Source organism: Mycteria americana, chromosome 3, assembly GCF_035582795.1.
Source record: "Mycteria americana isolate JAX WOST 10 ecotype Jacksonville Zoo and Gardens chromosome 3, USCA_MyAme_1.0, whole genome shotgun sequence".
NCBI lineage: Eukaryota > Metazoa > Chordata > Aves > Ciconiiformes > Ciconiidae > Mycteria > Mycteria americana.
In genome coordinates, this window is record NC_134367.1 from 129,837,608 (window position 1) to 129,856,227 (window position 18,620).

Here is an 18,620-nt window from a genome sequence, read left to right on the forward strand (position 1 = left end):
TTCTATTAGGAATGATTACTATGCAGGCCTACAGATGTCAATACCACAGTCATTCAAATACTTCTTTCCCTACTAATTGAAGGTTGTAAAGCTCTGGTGCCAAGGTTTTGCTTCCAAAGAGCTAATTTATGACTAGAAGGATATTTTATGTCTTCAGTTGCAGCAGCTACAAAACTCAGCAAATCAGAACCATCTGTGCACTGATACTTGAATCACCATTCATCTAGCAGCCTATCAGTCACATTAGTTTGCATCCTGCATTCTTGGCTCACGTACACTTGTGATGGTCCAAAGTTCACCAGAAATATTAAAAATGAATGGTACCCTGACCCTGCCTTATTGCACACGCATCAGAGACAGAAACAGGGCTTTTGCATACGGGGAGTTTCGAGGCAGAGGTATGACGGGACTGACATTTCACGGCAAGTCCAGTAAGACTGCTAATTACCTCAATCTCCACTTATTAAAACATGCTTTTATTAACTTTATCGTTTCAGACTTAAAAGTACAAAAGGAAAATATAACACGATAGCTGTTGGTTTTAAAATTCTGTCTTAGTGCATCACATAGCACTGCATACCAATAACACACTTAAATCCCAGAATAATACCTCCTCCACATTAGTGGCTGCAGGAGTATAAACGCAAATGACAAAGAACAGTTTGAAAGCAAGAAAATGAATTAAATGCTTTCACTAATAAAGGTAACTTTGCTTTTAATCTGGAACGAAGGAAAAACCTGGCATTCAGGCTTGTCTTCAAGATGTTAGTGAACAAAGTCCTTGACTTCCCCATTATCCTGAAAGTAAATCATTCTCCACAGACCTCCCGCTTTGAAGTGAGAGGCTGTAGGTCAAAAGGACTCATGACAGTTCTTCCTCCTTAAGGGTTGACATCCCACTTTTTAGCAAAGCCAGGGGAAACAGGAATTAACAAACATGGTGTATTTAAGGCAAAAGAACTGCTGTGTCAGTCTCATTTTGAGATCTTAAACTATTTCCTCTTCTACAAAAGAAAAGGCAACAATCAAGCAGGAGATGTCAGAAATAATCCCAGAACTGTCTGTCTTACTTTTGACGCTTTAGCAGCACAGTGATTTCGCGTGCATGCTGCAGCGGAAAATTCCAGAGGGCCATCGTAGCGAGTTCCACTTGACTCTAGTCCATCCAGCAGGATTTTCTTGAGCACTTGATACTTTGGCTTCTCATCATAAGCTAAGCCATAAACACATGCCAAAAACTTGGATATTTCACCTGTGGAGCATATTTAGTGTAAATGTCACTTGGTGTAGACCTAGAACTTCAGGAAGAATTTCATTCCAAAATGGATGCCAATCCTACATTGCCAAACAAGATGACACAATTTCAGCTGAAGACAACGCTCAAAACACAGAACTGACAGTATCTTGTCTTTTTGAGACGAGAAAAAGAAAAGATAGACTTGGATAAACAAGCTAACTCTTAAGTGCTATGCCTTGTTATGCACATGCACTAATTTGTACAGGACCGAAAGCTAGCTAAGTATAAAAATTAATCAAAATACTTTATTGACAAATATCAATAGTTCTGTTTAAAATAGAAGTATTTTATATTTGATAGATTATAATACCCCTTTAAATAGTAACTACTCTCAACAACACTATTTTAATCTGCATAGATACTACATTTTGAATGCTTTGGAAAAAAGCAACTTTTTTTTTTTTTACTTCTAATACTTGGACAAATATTGTTTTTGAGATTACATCCTAGAACAGTCTAACAGCAGCATTATTTTGCTATCATTATCGAGTGATTCTAGAAACAGGGAAACCACTGAATGGGCAGAAATAATGCTATTAGGAAAAACATATGGGGGGGATCAAACTTTTCTTTCAGTTGAAGACCCAAGTGTATCCTAAAACTGGAGTACGACACCAGAATTAGCATCTGGTAAAATCCCAGAAGCAAAGATTTACTAAATATGTATACACATCATGAATATATTTTATGTACTATATGATGCATTCCAGTAATTCAAATACAGAACTGTTATGAAAGTAAGTGCATAAATCAAAAATAGATACTGACCTTTGAAGGAAGTTTGGTGTTTTCCCTGGGTTACTTTTGTATTTCAGTGAAGGAAGAAACATATGACAAGACAAACTGTCCATACATTTGCTTTTTCAAACTCAATACTAAGCAATAAACCTTTTGTAGACAGTTGCTTACTATTTCCATACTGACAGCTACTTCTGTTTTTAAGATAGTCACTGCTTCCTAACACCTTGGATTACATACGGCTAAGATCCCTTACGTCACTCTGTGGCTCACATCACAGAGGAGACTCATCAAGATTTTTGTACTACCACACGCTGGGGCTGAAAACTTAGCCCTCAGTGTCTATATATCATCTACTTAGTACTTGTTTATGGGATAATGCAGGAAAGCAGCAGAAAAAGAGTTCCTGCAATAAAAGCATTAAGTATCCTGTATCAGTAAGCATCAAGAATCATTTATTGCAGAGTGACCAGCATTTGACAGCATCCAGAAATTTACTTTCTCCCCTTGCAGTAAGCAAGCCTTTGAGCTAAAAATGCTTAAAAGATAATAAGCTTGTACATGAAGGGCCTGATCCAGTTCCACTGAAGTCAGAAATATTAGTTCAATTAAATTGCACCCTGAATTAATGAGTGTGACATACAATCTAACAATGAGTATTACATAACTACTGTGTTATCAGCTAAATACAGATATTGCAGACAGAATTCTTCTGTTGGACAGGTAGTATAAGAGCGGTTCACGCAGGCTTGATTTCAAGGGGTTGATTCAAGGATGACTTCTGCTTGCACACTACAGTTTGCCCTAAGCCCAGAGCCTGGTAACACTGCATGGATTCAGGCCTGGAGAAGGCATCTACCTTAAGGTGCAAAACTTAGCAACTCCATTTAAGATTTTAAATTGAAGGCTTTGTTAAATTTCTGTTACTTTTACTTTTATCCTGCTTCCCCCTGTTTAGAGGAACTAAGACATTTAAGTATCTTTTGTAAAAGGCTAAAGAGCTATATGGTACATAGTGCAAGCACACTTACTACAGCTGCTTCCAGAAGAACCCCATTCCATCACTGAATCTGGGAGCTCATCCATAAGTCTGAAACAACATGAGAGTGCAACAGTTTAATGTGGGTTTGGAGCAGGTGATCCTTCATTTGGGATTTAGGAAGACAGCAAGTCTCAATTCCAAAGGGAGTGGACCTCTGGGATAGCTAATGATTCACAGTACTGCTTTTAAAACAAAATCTCCTCTTACCAGCTATATTTTTAACTCTTTGGAGACTGCTGATTTCAGCAAGACCAGGCTTACAGCTAAGACTGCACTTTAACATTAAGTTTTTCTTTGCAGATGTTTTAAGCTTTCTAGAAAGAAAAAGAAAAATCCTTTGAGCTGAAATTGTTCTGATTTCAGCTTGTTCTGATTTCAGCTTAATGACTAATATTTGTATTTCGGAATTTAAGAAGCAGTTCTGGTCTGCCTACTAGTCATTCAGCATCAGGTTCTTTCTGCCATGTAGCTCACGGGCAGCCGGGTGATGGCTGTCAAAATTACAAGCAGGCATGGCAGGGACAAAAGGGGAGAGGGAGGTTAAACGACCCTAAGTCCCGTGCACTTCATAAACTGAAGGGCAGGGCCACAGATGTACTTTCTATCCATCCAGAAACAGAAATAGCAAAGGACACTGGAGCTCAGAATCAATCATACCCTAAAAACGGATGAAGTAACAACAGCTCTCATCTTTGTGCAGGCATGAACCAGGATGATCTCCTAGCACCTGTCGGAGCCTGCAGCAGCACAAGCCCCCTTGCCCTGAGTCAGTGAAATCCGCTAGTTCAGTCTGGCTGTTAAAACTATTAAGGGATCCCTTTTTTTTGTTCATTTGTTTAAAGGAGCCATAAAGGTCCACCAATCAGTAACAGGATGTGTTCTCAAATGCATAAAGTCGGGGTACATAGGCCAATAACCTTCAATTCAGTAATCTATTGTTCAGTATCAGAAACAGGGGTTTCAATTTGGGGGAAATGAAACATTTAAACATAAACATTTTCCTGTAATCTAGCTTAAATTCTAATTCAAATGGAGCCTCTCCTCTAATTATGGCATGGCATGAACATTTCTAAACTCAAATACACCCGCAGTCCTTAAATATCCCCTTACCAATGGCCAAAGCTTTGGCACAGTTGCCTCATCGCCCCAGCGTTACTGGGAGGAAAGACTAAGAACTTGTAGCGAAGGGATGAGAGGATGAGACAACTGGTGAACAACAGTTTGAGGTCCTGCTCAGGCTCCTGCCTTTCCATGGCACCCCAACTTCCAGGCCCGGCCCCTTCTTCCTCACCATCACACAGACTCTGCAGAAAGGACTGGCAGGCTCAGAAGTGATTCGACTGTGCTGCTTAGTGTACTTATTAACTCATAAGCAACTGGATACGCACGTATATCCGGATGTCTATTTCTGGCCTCGGAAAACAGTATAGGCACTGAAAATGAAGATAAATACAAGGGGATGACCTGGGCAAGTTACCTAATACAAAGAACGCAATTCATTAGATTAATAGGGTATTTCAGATAAATGGAATCTGTATCATTTTCCGTGCGTTTCCTCTAAGCATGTTTGCCTGGCAGCCTGAAAATGCTAGCAATCTAAGAGTTAACTGTAAGGGAAGAATTAGTGAAACAGCTTGATTGATTAACTTGATTTAACATTGAATTGTATAAGTGTTACCTTGCAGGGGGTCGTGTAATGATCAGAACTTCTAAAGGAGAAATATTAAACATAACATACGATGTCAACATTTACAGATGCAATCTGTATTATCCACAGTCTGCAGGCTAACCTTTTTCTCTGTTGAGAGCCGATGCCACACTGAATTTGCAGATTGATTTCTGTGGATCAGCTATCCCTATTGTGTACCTCTGTTGTGACTTGCCCTACTTAAAAGTTTGCTGCCTTCTCCAATTGCGATGTTACATTTATGGGTAACTACTCTTCTGTATAGCCTTCTACAGGCTACACTGTACCACATGCAATTAACTCTCTCAAGTCCCAACTGTGAAACCAGAGAAAGAAAACACTAATACACTCTGTTGCTTTAGTAAGCTCTAAATGAGTCATGCTGGGAAAAAGGAAAGATTTTAATCAAGTTCTTTAGTATTTTGGTATTTAATTGTTTGTACCAGCAGTAGGCTTATATAACATTAAAAACCTACATAAAAACATCTGAAAAATAGTATCATCTAGAAAGTAAAATAAATTAAATGCACATGTGGAAAAACTTCCAAGAGATGTTTGTACTATAGTCTCTACAAAGCACCCATGAAGTTTAATGGAAACACACAACAACCTTCTGTATGTGCAATAAGGCCTGCACTAATTCACAAATGTTTTCTTTAAAAAAGAGCATTAAAAACACATACACAGCAGACAAAATGTCTGTGTACTGTGCATTTGAATTTATCATATCTCTACAGCAGTACATACATAAACATGTGGAAGAGGGTATACGTGCACACAGAGTTCACATTTTTAACTGCTTCTAACAGCTCTCAATTAAGGAAAATAGTTTTAGCTTTCTCGTAAGGTGCTATTCTACAGGACGTGAAACTGTCTCTTTCAGACCTGTTTTGTTAAGTGATGAGGACGTTGCAGGGTTCTAGGGTGGTATGCATGTGTGTGTGCGCGTATGTGTGTGTTGTTTTATTTTTACTTTGTTTTTGCAGTCTGGACAGCTACGGGGTCCTTCAGGTTCTGTTCCCAGGGTAGCTTCCCACATAACCATTGCAGCATGCAGTAGCCAAGAATTTCAAGGTCACCTCGTCTGGATGGGGCTAAAATGTGGGGAGGGAGGGGGGAAGAGAAAAAAAAAAATATGAAAAATAAGAACCTCTTCTTAGGAAATAGAAAAGACTTTGATTGAACTAGTGTTGATGAAATATGAAAAAGCCAAATGGGCAAAGTGTTTTGTTTATTCAGCTGTATTAGACCTAAAACGCCCCGGCATTTGGCCACAGTCCACAGACAGGCAGTGACTTGTTACTGTTGAAGTAAGGGTCAGTTTCCTCACCTCCTCCAACTTCATCCTTCCTCAGTCTGGCCTGTCACATGGACTTGATCCCCATGGCCTCTGACATGATCCAGACAGCCCATAACTGAGTACCAACACTTTCTCAAAGAGCCAAGCAGTAAAACAAAGAAATAAATGTCTGCTGCTAAATTGCTAACACATGTTCCAGGAAGTCCATGGGGTCCACATTGGTCATGCAGGGACCCTGTGAGTGCAGACTAAACACTGATGGCCTTTCCTGTTCTCCTACAGAGCTATTTGAACTTGGAAGATATGACAAAACTGCCATCTAGTGTACATTTACACACCAAAGTTGTCTGCTTACAAGTACCATGAACTGTTTGTTTAGAGAGTCGTAGCACAAGCTAAAATACACTTGCTGTTTCGCAAGTCCTGTGTACACTTACCACTATTGCTTCCAAAAAGGAAGTTATTTCAGGAACAACTTACTCTCACCCTGCACACCCCAAACAGACAGACTAACTACAGAATACAAATACAGTAGATACAGTTCAATCAAAAAATTAACCCCATCCCCAAACATCTTCTATGCAGAAAAACAGGTAACTGAAGTTAATCTATAGATTGACTTTTCCAAGAGAAAGAGGAAAAAAAAAGTGCAGTACTAATAGAATTGCTATTGCTTGCCGCTATTCAGAGGAAATCAAACTTGAAAAAACTGAACAAGCAGGACTGCTGCAATATTTCTTTGTACACGTTTGACTTGCAGCCTATAGTTTGCAAGTCAAGACCACATAGAATCTGCAGAAAGAGAAACAATTAATTGTGATTAAAGACAGACAGATGTAGAAGTTAAATTTATGCTTCTCCGAAATGAATTTGAACTTTCCAGGAACGAAACGTTTTGGATTTGTTCAGTACATTTTGTCTAGCGTAAAGACTAGTAGTTGAACATAGTGCTGTTAATCCAGCTGTAAACAGATATCGTATTTTATGGGCCTTCATTAAATAAATTCCAGAAAGTCACTCAGCAAACTTATCTTTTAATTTAAAAAGTCATCTGCTAAAAGCTGCAGTGCCAACACATCATAACTGTTTCTTGTTACCATACACACATTATTGTAAAAGCAGAAGATTAGTTCTTATACATTCTCTATTTTAACTGCTATTAGACTATGGGATTATTAAAGGCCCTTCAATCTAACAGAATGCTACGCTATCCCTTGGGTGTCGTTTATTTTCTGCACTAGATTCAGCAACGTCCTAATGCAAGACTTGGCTCTCGTATTAAAATAAAAACACAATCTCTACCACTTGCTGTTCTGTAGTGATTTCTTCAGCCATAAATCTCCTGTTAACTGTGGAACAATTCCATTCATACACATGTGTTCACAACTCCTTTTTCCATTATGGCAATTCCAGATTATAACCATATAAGCCAGCATTTTTGATTGCAGATCCTCTAATGTTCACACAATGCTTTTCTGGCACCTGCTTGTGTAAGATGGGCTACAGAAAGCGGCCTTTTGAGAAAAATTGTCAAAATTACAATGGACCACTTTTTTCCACTGAGGGGCTAATTGATATGAATCTGTAAATAATGCTAAGTCAATTAGAGTTCAGAAGCTAACCTAAGATAACTTGTTTTCTGACAAAACAGTCCCCAGAGAGTAAAGTTAACTTCACAGTTAACAGTTTGGCCATGACTAATCACCTTCTCACTCACACACAGATCTTCCAGCCATTTCCTGACTAACACCAGGGCAAAGCCATCACAAATAGGGAGATGTGTGCAAGTAAGACTTTACTAATACCTTCCTAAGGCCACAGTAGTCAGCTGGGGGAGGGGTACATGTAACTAAGCCATACATCACTAAAAAATAAAAGGGGAAATGTTTTACAGAGAGATGGTAAACTCACGTATCACTTTATCTCCCAGGTCACTGCAAGTGTTACTACATAAAGACATTTACATGTGGTTTTGATAGAACCACATGAAAATGTCAACATTTGATTATTTGACTGTACTACCTTATTCTTTCTCTCTGCTCCTTTGTCAGCTTGTATTAGAGATGCTAACTTCCTCAACTTTTAAAAAGTATTCTACTAACTAATCTTTAATGAATTAATATTATCTATTAACAATTGAATAATTGGATTTTTAAACCCAAATAAAGCACTAGTACATAAATTTCAATTATGTTTACTTGAAAAAATAGATCTGCTAATACAGTTGGAGATTACAAGAATTCTTGATAAACATCAACTGAGAGAAGTCAGTCTGCCTTCATTTTAAATGTGATAGCCACGCAAAAATAAAATTACTCTGCTTGATAACTTGTCACTGTTACAAGAGTAAACATTCAAAATCGCACTTACATAAATCAAATTCTGCTACTTCTCTGTAGACTAAAAACTTGTTGGGTTTTTTTTTCTTTGTTTTGTAATAGACAGTTGCTTTCTGCTTTTCTATTAACCAGGAATTTTTTATTATTATTTTAGTCTCATATGAAATACTATTTAATGGGAACATGTTGGCGATACTTTATTCACAATATTTTTATAGTTTAATTTTTAAATTTGAAGATTTAAGGCCTGATTCTGTCCTCACTGCTGCCAAGATAAATCAGGAACAACTCCACTGAAGTTAATGAATTAACAACCACGTCAATGAAATCAGAGTCTGGCCATAAGAAGTTTTATATACACCACAAACATATACTCAGCATGCAGGCACAGGGTTCAACAATAACTCAGAATAACATAACTGAAGCAATTCACCCTGAGAAGAAAATATATTATGTATCTCTGTATACTGGATTTGGCAGTTATCTGAGCCCTAATTTATATTCAGATTACTATTTCAAAATAGATCATAAATGATATCACACCAGCCACAATATGCTCTCAAAACTACACTGCTCCCAAGAGCTCATCTGAAACCCATGTAAAAATGGGAGTTTTCTTCTATGGCCCTTATTAAGCAAACTTTCTCAAGCCTTTTGTAAAGATCTAGGAGGCTAACAAGTGACAGATGAAATGTTCTTCTATTATTTTTAATTAGCACCGTTACATTATAATTTCACCATTAGTGTTTCTTTAGATTGGAAGATTTTCATAAAAAGGATCATTTTAGCTGCTCATATTGCATCTACATGCCGTGGAACCTCCAATTCTCACTGGCATCACAGCATACAAATTCATGTTAATTCACAAACAAATATAACTCATTCCATAGCCATTAATCCAAAAGCCCATGAAGGAAAGGAGCGTTAACATGACCATGGAGAAATATAATTATGTTAAAAATGTATCATCACAGTCTTTTAATAAATGAACTAAAAGTGATATAACTTTTTAGCTCAAGGTTGAGAGGACAAAAAAACAGACAAATACAAGACTTTGTCAAAAATCAGTACCCATATTGGAGGCAGGAGAAAGGAAAAGACGAAACAAAGCTAATAATGAAGTACTGCTTCCCCAAGGTACTGGTCAGTGTGAGGCGTTCACTGCAGCACGCTAGTGACTAACTAAATAGAGTAGTTGTCTACAGGAAAAAGGTTAGATAAATATAGCTAAACTTAAAAAGTTCGATAAATTTTAATGCTTGGAGGCCATTCAGAGTGTACAGAGTTATCTAGTCTCAGGCAGGGCAACTGCCAGCCAGGGCCAGGAACAAGCTCTCCTCCCCTCATGTACAGTTCTGGACCATTAGCTTGGGACATTGCTGAAGTACTCACTGACAATAACCACCACCACGGAATGCTGGAAAGAGAAATCCAGTGCAAACACAGCGTCACCACAACTGGACTACAACTCTTCCAGAGAACTCAGTGTGGGACATGGCAATGAGCAACTTTTCCCATGCCAGCTATGGTCTCTCTCCTAAAGCTCCTACAGCTATACACTCAACCGGTCACACGGCTGATCGGCACAAAACCTACTGCAGAGCTAGCAGGAGTTCCCACAGTTGCTCACAGGGAGGATACAACCGTGACTCCCCAGCACTGACCTCACCTTGGGCGGTCACAGAGGTGCCGTGCCGACAATATCAGCCTCACGGTCCTGAGGGCTCACGTCCTCTCAAAGACAGCATCAAAGCTGGCGACCAGCCTGTACATCGGCACCGTCCTGTCAGTCACGGGATGCAGTCCCAGCACAGTAGTCAGATAACTCGCTTCAAGACCCACAAAAGCAGCGACACTACTGCTGCTGTCCTGCCGTAGCCAAGCTCATGAGCACACTGTGAGCCAGCAAGTCTTGCAGGCCAGAAGTTCCCAAACTGCGATCCTCAAACCTCTTCAAAATAGCAGAGCTGTCCTGGACAATCACAACAGCCTAATGTGCAGACATGTGCACAGCAACCTCCAAACAAGCAGTTACACGTGTCCACTGGCCGGCAGGATCTAACTGCAGAGCCTCCTCATTTTCGCACTTGCTCTGCTGCATCCATAATAGAAAAGTGCAGCCAGCAGCAGGATTCTCCTCTAAACATGGACAGAGAGTGAATAATCATCAGGACTGGTGGAATGGGATGTGCTAAAAGGAAGAGGGCTGGGGTCCTGATTTGGTGGGGCAAAGTTTATGTAGTGGGAAGGCTGGAAGATGCAAGGGAACTTCACCACGAGACCTGAGTGGGAGAGATAAAATGGTGGTGGCAAGAGGTGCAGGTACCTGGTTGGAAGTAAAAGGTTCCAAGCTTGCAGTAAGGACAACGTGTGGCAGGAGAGTGGGGACAGGAAGTTTTACTCTTCTTTCACATCTGTGTGGCAGAAAAAAAATCACAAAGGTAAGGGGCTGACAAGCAGCTGTGATACTCACTAACTTTTTGAATTCCTGGTGTAGAGATTGAGGGCCAAAATTAAACAGCCAATTCCCAGCTGCACTCATCAATTGTGCTAGAAAGTAGTGATGCTCATCATCTTTCTTTTGCTGCTTCTGGACAGTCTTGGCAGGACAGAATAAGCTTACAGAGGTGGTTATAGGAACCTATTCAATCTTCTCCTTGCTAAAGCTCGACTCTTCTTTCGCTTACAATGACCTTCTGCTCCCTCTTCTGCTGGGCACACATTTCTAATACAACACTCAGAAATGAAAACATCTTTTTATTTATTTCACACTGCAAAGTTCCACCCATTTTTCGCCAGACCAGTTATATTTCCCTTTTATTTTTAGGATTTACAGTTTGTCCTGCACACAGTCTTTGGGAAACACACACCAAACTGCAGCAAATCAATAATTCATTTGACCAACAAAAAAATCCAGCAGGCTCCCTCTGACTCCTAACTATACATGGACAGACACCAAATAAGCCTCTTGATCCAGAGCCATTTAGAGCTCTGCTCTCTGGAAACCATGCGGGCTCAGAAAGAATACGTTTCCAGGCGTAGGTGTTTATATTCTTGCACATCCCTCCTCAAAAAATGAACCCTGCATATATTCTAGTCAACCCCTGCATGCAAAAGAAAAGGGAAAACGGACAAGCATCGAGCTATGTTTTAATATCAAACACCAACAGTTCTGTCAGACCAGTGGTGAAAATAAGAACAAGAACTGCAGAGCTTTCCCTACAGCCAGCCCGATGCCTGCATTGCCCTATACAAACATGGTGTACGAGTATTCGGAAGGACCTCAAGGAGCGCATGTTGCAATAACACAGTGTGAGGGGCACAAAGAACTGGCTAAAATAGGGCATCAAACATAGCTGCAACTGCCTTCCCCAACACAGGGGATGAAAATAAACAAACACACTTTTTGCTCAATGAAACCAGCTCAGACAAAACATATTCACCAGCTACAAAAAAGTGACAACCAGTGGGCCCAATTGAGGCAGATGTCATCAGACATTCTCCTCACCCTTAAGCTTGTCAAAAGTCACCACTACTGTCTTAAGCAGCTTTTACTATTCCAGATGTAGATGTAAATTCTGCAAGGATTTTGGCAGGCCCTCTACCCAATGCGAGAGATGGCAAAACTGCTAATAGTTACTGTGAAACATTGTTAAAAGGAAGAGGAGAGTTATCTTGAAAGCTACGGCAAACACAAATATATGCTGGAGGGAATTCAACATAGACAGTTCATACTCTTATGTTCATCAATGATAGCAAATTAAAACTGGTCTTACGCACTCAATGCACAGGACTGGAGTATTTAAAAAAAACTCAATATGTTAAGCGCAGTATATCTCCAGAGAAATTAGGTATTGACTGCATGCCTCAGTGAGTAGAAAATCTACAAAAATCCATAGGAGGCATTGATCCAAATATTACTTTTTAACACTAACTATGTAACAATTTTTTTAAATGTACACTGGGTACAGATAGAATTCTCTTTAATTATCAATCAACAAACAAAAAGGTAATACTGTTTATATAGTATGGTCTTTAAAAATTAATACAATGAATACACTCAAATACTATGCTAAAACTAACAATGCAGTTGTGCCATATGAAATCTGCATCAAATAAAAAGGTTTTAAATTTAAAACCCCCACATGCTGGTTGCAATGAGATCCAGCCACCAAATACAGGAGTGCTGATGGTGCGGGTCAGATCCCACGGCAAAGCCCTACTTGGGCCCTGACGTGGTTCAAAGTGATCTCTAGGCATAGACAGGGGATGTAACTGAGGCTGCAGTGAATACTTTCAACCACCCTACAAGTCTGGAAGCCCCCAGGCAGCACCGCAGCACGGAAGAGCCAGCCGGTGGGGCCCACGCACACTGGGCAGAGCACAGGTGAGCCGTGCAAAACTAAAGACAAAACCAGCACGAAGAGCTCAGACACAAGGCAGGGCAGCTGCTCCCAGCCTTTCCCAGCTCAGGGGGAATTCCTCTTCAGTTCCAGCACAAAGTCAAAGCCAGCAGCACCATCAGCATACACTGGCACGCACTAAAGTAACGTGTTTGAAGGCAGCGATTCACCATCAGCTGCCACAAGAGCAACAGGTCCAACTCAGCCCTTACCAGAGGCTGTCAGAAGAACATGAACTAATTCTACCACCCAAAAGTGTTACCATGCAGTGGCTGCTGGTAGGAAACTTTCCTAGTGGACTGCATAACCTCTACAACTGATGAACTCCACAGAAAGCTTGGGGAATAAATAGGCATGCAGCTGGGTTAATCTCTCAGTTCAACTAGGGAAACACCAGTGTTGATTTGAATTAGTGGGAAGCGGTTGTATTTGATTGGCTTTATGCAAGGAGGTTATCAGCTTTAAGCATTGCCAAGAGGCACTTTTGAAAGCAACAAATTCATAATTTTGTTTTAAGTTTCAGCATGTACCTCAAATCGCTGTATATCTTCAGGTATATACTTTATGAACAAAAGCAGAGCAAGTCAAAATGTTCTCATTTGTCTAGCTCAATACAGCAACTGGTACCATTCAGGGGTTTTGAGGTTTGAGATATATTTATGTTGCTATGTACACTCAGGAAATGCCCTCTGGACAGGATCTCATTCACATAAAATAACATTTAAAAATTGGAACTATATTCCAAAAGCATTGAAATAAATATTCCACCCTGAAAAACTGGGTAACACCAGAACGAAGGCTGTCTGTGCAGCTTTAATTTGCCAACAGTGAAACACTCTTTAAACACTTTTCAGAAGAGCACCCCACCTCACTTGGTAGATGAGACTGCGCTGAGACTCAATCACAAGTCGGGAGTACAGGAGGGTTGTTGAGCAAAGCAGCCCTTTGCCCCAACTGTTGCAAGTCTTTCAGTATCCTGAAACATCTCTGCAAGTCTAAACCTCACAACAAGAGATGGGATGAGGGAAACCAGTCGCTGTGTTCTGCCATCTGGATCTGTGCAATCTCCAACAGAAGTCGCTGCAGATGTGTATTTTCCCTGGGATGTTGAGAGACCTGCTGCGAATGGGAAACTCTGGTAATTTGACCTTAATGGATTCAGACTGTTACAAAGTCAGAGCTGAGGCATTCAACATGAATAGTTTGGATTCTCTGCAACATACCAGATATCACATCGTGTTCTGCAGGCTTTTCTGGCAGGAGCATCAGAAAAATCTACAGACTTTCTGTTTGCAGCTATTAACAAGCAAAAAATTTTCAAGTGTAAGATGGGGGTATCTTTCTGAAGCTTAAGCTATCTTTCTGCATATTTTGTTTTCTGGAGTCCTCCGCTTTTCACTAATTCCATCACGGCTTTAGCTACTTGAGGGGGTAATCTAACCCACAGATTGCAAAAGACAACAACTTAACTCACCCTTGCATGTGCATACCCTTCACCACCCAAGTCTGTAAAATCTCCCTACTCTTTCAAATAAAAGGAATTATCTGTCCTGTAATCACATACCCATCAACAGACACCTGTCCACTAGACAAACTAGCTGCTATAACTATCCAACTGCCAAATCCCAAATACTCCAGCCTCCACCTGTTCTTCAGACAGCATCCCCATCAAATACTAGTACGCCGCCACATTGCTCACACTACCAGGAAAAACAGCCAGACTCGGATCTTCAGAAAATGCCCTATGTGCTTGGGAGGGCTAGACGAGTCTGAAACAGATGCCCTCTTCACCACAAAATATTTTTTAGCAGGTGAAATTGTACAATTGTCTCAGCAGCAAATACTTGACAGTCTTATTTCATTTTTCCTAATGACCAGAGTTAAACGATTGCAGGTTTTAACAGCGCCGGCAAATTATCAAGACCCTCTACATTACATGGTCAATGGTCCTTTTAATAGAAAAAGCAATAATATACAGTTGTTTGTGCCAACTAAAACTCGTTAGAAAGTATTAGTTTAAGGTAACAGTTCAGCAGCTATTAACAAGCACAAATTTCTACAGTTATCGCTTGTGACACTATGATCCTAGCAAAGCTGGCAGCAGAAAACCATTCCTTTTGTTTTAGAAGATCTTGGGGGTGGGGGTGGGGGGGAATAGGGGAAAGAAAAGTTAACAAAAACACTGTTTCGTAGCAAGAGTCAAAGTTTTTCAATAATCACCATTTTTTTCACTAGCATAACATTAGAATTGACTTTTTGTCTTGCTGACATAGCAACTAAGAAAGTTGTGTTGCATTGACCATATTGATTGTGAACAATGCAGCCATCAGTGGGACTTTGCACCATATATTTTCGATATTGACCTCCCATTCCCTTTTCCATGGCTCTATGGGTCTGCTATTGGATTTGGACTGCAGTGTAATAAACAGCTAAGGTTTAATTAATGGTAAATGAATACAAGACATAGGTTATGACTTTAACTAATTAGGGAATTGTTGAATTAAGTCTGCCTTGGAATGCAAGGCAGCACAATCAATATCCAATAAAAGGACTATGTATGTAATTTACCTGCAAATGTGTTTCCAATACCATCAAAGTGAGTTTAAATAAGTAAGATATATGAAAGGCTACTGGAAAAAGATTTCAAAAAGTTAACACTTTATGGCTTCAAAAAAGGTTTTTCTCCTTGCAGAAGGAATGTCATCTTGAAATATCCTCTCATAACACAGATGGTGACACTCAGACACAGCTCTCCCTAAAGGACAGTGCAGACTCGAAACATTTTTCCTTGACAATGCAACATTAGCAAATATTGCCTCTGCCTGTCTACAGAGTATAGCAAACACAAACCAGTACTCCCAACGTGAACCAATTAAGTTTAATGGCAAGCTCTTCTTAGGGCGTCTTGGTCCACCTTCCAGTACCATACGTGTAGCAGCCTTTCAGTTTTAATCGTGCTGCCCCCCCTTCCCCCACCAGCCCCGGAGAAGCGTTCCTAGGTACAAGAAGAGGTCACCACACAAGGGTCTGATCAACCCTGAGCAATCCCCAAGACTACTTCTATTGTATACATCAGCTCACACAGCCTGATTACTCATTCTGTAATCACTCCTCTGAAATAAAAAAAAGAAACCTACCTACTCCCTTGTGGGCATCTACGCTGGTAAACTCTATTGTCCCATTATGGCCCTTCCTAGGATTTTCCCGATACTGTTTGTGGTTCCCATTGGGACAATATCTGTAGGAAAGTCCATAATCTGCAAGATAAACCTGGAAGACATGAACAGACAAATGAATAATGCTTTTGTCCTTTGAAAGTATAACCTTTATAATTAAGTCTTAAGAAACTGATAGGTTAAGGACAGCCTTAGATCTAAATTTTATTAAACCAAATGGTGCCTCAGGATAAAATATGTACAACTGGGGGCTATAACAGCTGCCCTCCCCATTTAAATCCTTCCACTACTATACTCTTACTTTATTTCAGAGTCGAGCAGAATTTCAGTCTTTTTATTTTGTTCCTAAGCTCTCTCCTCTCCAGGTGGGCATCTAGACATCATAAACTGCAATACGCCTTTTATGTATCCTCACGTTGCTTATGGGACCCCTTCCTCTCTTTACTTAAACAGGTACATACACACCCCTGTTCAAATTTTCCATCAGCTGAGACTGTACAATTTCATAACAGCAGTGCAACTTAAAAGCCAGAGGAAGCAAGAAGCAGCAGCTTCCCCCAGCTGGACTGGACACAGGGCTCCAGCACTAACAGGGACCGTGACCACAGTGCTGCTGGGCATTAGCCTAACTGTAGTCTCATCTTTATCAATGTCATGGTCAGTAACTTCATACTGGCAACAACTATTCAAACATAAAGTATCAGATAAAACGAAGCAAAACAAACTAGGCCCCCCAACCCAGAAGGCACTCTTAGTAAATCAATCCTGATTTTAAAATAAACTTTTAAGAGCCAGACTTCACTCTAAGTTACTCTGAAGCAAATTCGTGGAGCTAAATCAGTGTAAGAGAAAAAAATCTGGGCCCCCACTCTGTATATTGCAGCAAGCTCATGCATTCTGCCACATTTACCTTTCCATCCTGGCACAGGTGATTTTTTTTTTCCCCCAAGATGCTTCACTATAGCTACCTAAATAACCAGAGGGAGGAAGCCCCACAGTTCTGAATGATGTATCTGGGAGATGCACTTGCATACTCTTGGGACTTAACTGTGAAAGTATTAATTGACTTTAAACTTAGTCTTGCTCACTTTTATGGTATTTGAAGCTGAAAACAGAACAGCTCAGGAGAGCCGAATTTTACTTTCTGTTCTTCTGCTGCCTGTCAAGACAAACCCAAACATGCCATCTGGCTCCTACGCCTCTATTTCTCTATAGGCATAGTGCACACAGTACTGCATCCATATCAATTCTGCCACTCACATAATTTAGATTAAGGGCACAAGTCCACTCTATGAAGTTCAGATTAACATGTTCTACCCTCCAACAGGGGTGGACTTAATACATGCACATGGTCAATTACTGCAGTGCAGCTGACAAGCAGTAACTTGTTGAAAGCAGCTGGAATTTAATCACAATCTGTCCACCCCACAAGATCCCATAGGTTATTTTCTCACTCTGTCATTTTCACACTCCCACCTGGCCTTTGCCCCTTACATTGACCAGTTCTCACATTAGGTAATTGCTTTTTTTATAAATATCCAAGTATAGTACTTTCACTTAAAAAAAAAAAAAAGCTACAGAGCGCTATTATATTGCCAATGGAACTGATCTCTGGGGCAAAAGCTAAACCACCTGAAGGCATATAGAGATCATTTCTACTAAATCATATTATATTATAAAGAAAATCTTTTTCTTATTCGAACCTTAGTTTTGTTTCCTCTTTAGCTAAAAAATAGTTTATCCTATGAAAGTCTAAAATAAACTCTTCTGGCACTCACTTCTAATTTAATTATGTCACTCCTGGTAGAGGAAAAACAAACAAACAAAAAACCCTCAAGAAAACTTAACGCATTATTTTGTAGCACATTCTGTTGAACTACTGATTCCTGTTTGTGCTCCAGGCAGCTTCAAATCCTGGGATGGCTGGTCTCTTGGTTTTACTGTTTCTGCTGCAGGATCTGTGCTTATTTGGAGCGTGTAAGCTGGGATGCAGCACCCGCTTCCTGCAGGGTGATGGCTTTTAAGATTACCGATGATGTTTTTCACCTGACAGACTATACAAACTGTGATACAAGATTAAAGACTGTAGGCACACTTAGAAAATCTGGGACAAGGCATAAACTTTGTTGGGTTGACCGATTTGATTTTCTCCTGCATCCATTCTCCAGCGTATTCCTGATGCTCTGGTACCTGTCCTAATTGAGCCCACAGTCAGTGTGAGAGAACTAATTTAAACTACCTAATATCAAGTTTTCCAAGTCTTCTGCACCTTTGTGGGCTGAGAAGGAAAGAGTAGGCTAGAATGTGTATTCTTCCCAGGCTAAGTGGTACATTTTGGATTTTGCTTGACTACAGATTTCTGACATGTACAGTTGACCAGATACAGTAAGATGAAATACAGATCAGATTTCAACCTTTAAAAATTCAGGCTATGCCTTATATTAAAATGAGGTTTTAACTTAGAAAAAACAATACAAGAAAAGCATCTCTGCCAGCTCTCTGGTTCTGTCAGGGCTGGGAACGCTAGCTTATGTGATAGACACTCCCATATGGCAGCCCAGCCTTGGTGGTCTTTCAAACTACCTTAACAACAGGGCATCTAGAAAGTAACCACAAATATTTGCCAGTCAAATTTGAA

General features: G+C 40.1%; 1 protein-coding gene across 5 annotated transcripts in view; it reads right to left on the bottom strand.

The window, feature by feature from the left end:
* VRK2 (VRK serine/threonine kinase 2) overlaps positions 1-18,620 on the bottom strand; it is a 46,611-nt gene that overhangs the window by 6,866 nt on the left and 21,125 nt on the right. For 4 of the 5 annotated variants that reach the window (XR_012774953.1, XR_012774954.1, XM_075496978.1 and 1 more), the window contains exons 8-11: positions 15,944-16,076; positions 5,738-5,858; positions 3,067-3,125; positions 1,071-1,252 (exon numbers count right to left, since the gene is read on the bottom strand). Coding sequence is in view for 3 of the 5 variants with exons in the window: in XM_075496978.1 (XP_075353093.1) it covers positions 1,071-1,252; positions 3,067-3,125; positions 5,738-5,858; positions 15,944-16,076 (495 nt within the window). In the remaining 2 variants the exon portion in view is untranslated. The remainder of the gene's footprint in view (positions 1-1,070; positions 1,253-3,066; positions 3,126-5,737; positions 5,859-15,943; positions 16,077-18,620) is intronic. The other variant, XM_075496980.1, reaches the window with a different exon arrangement.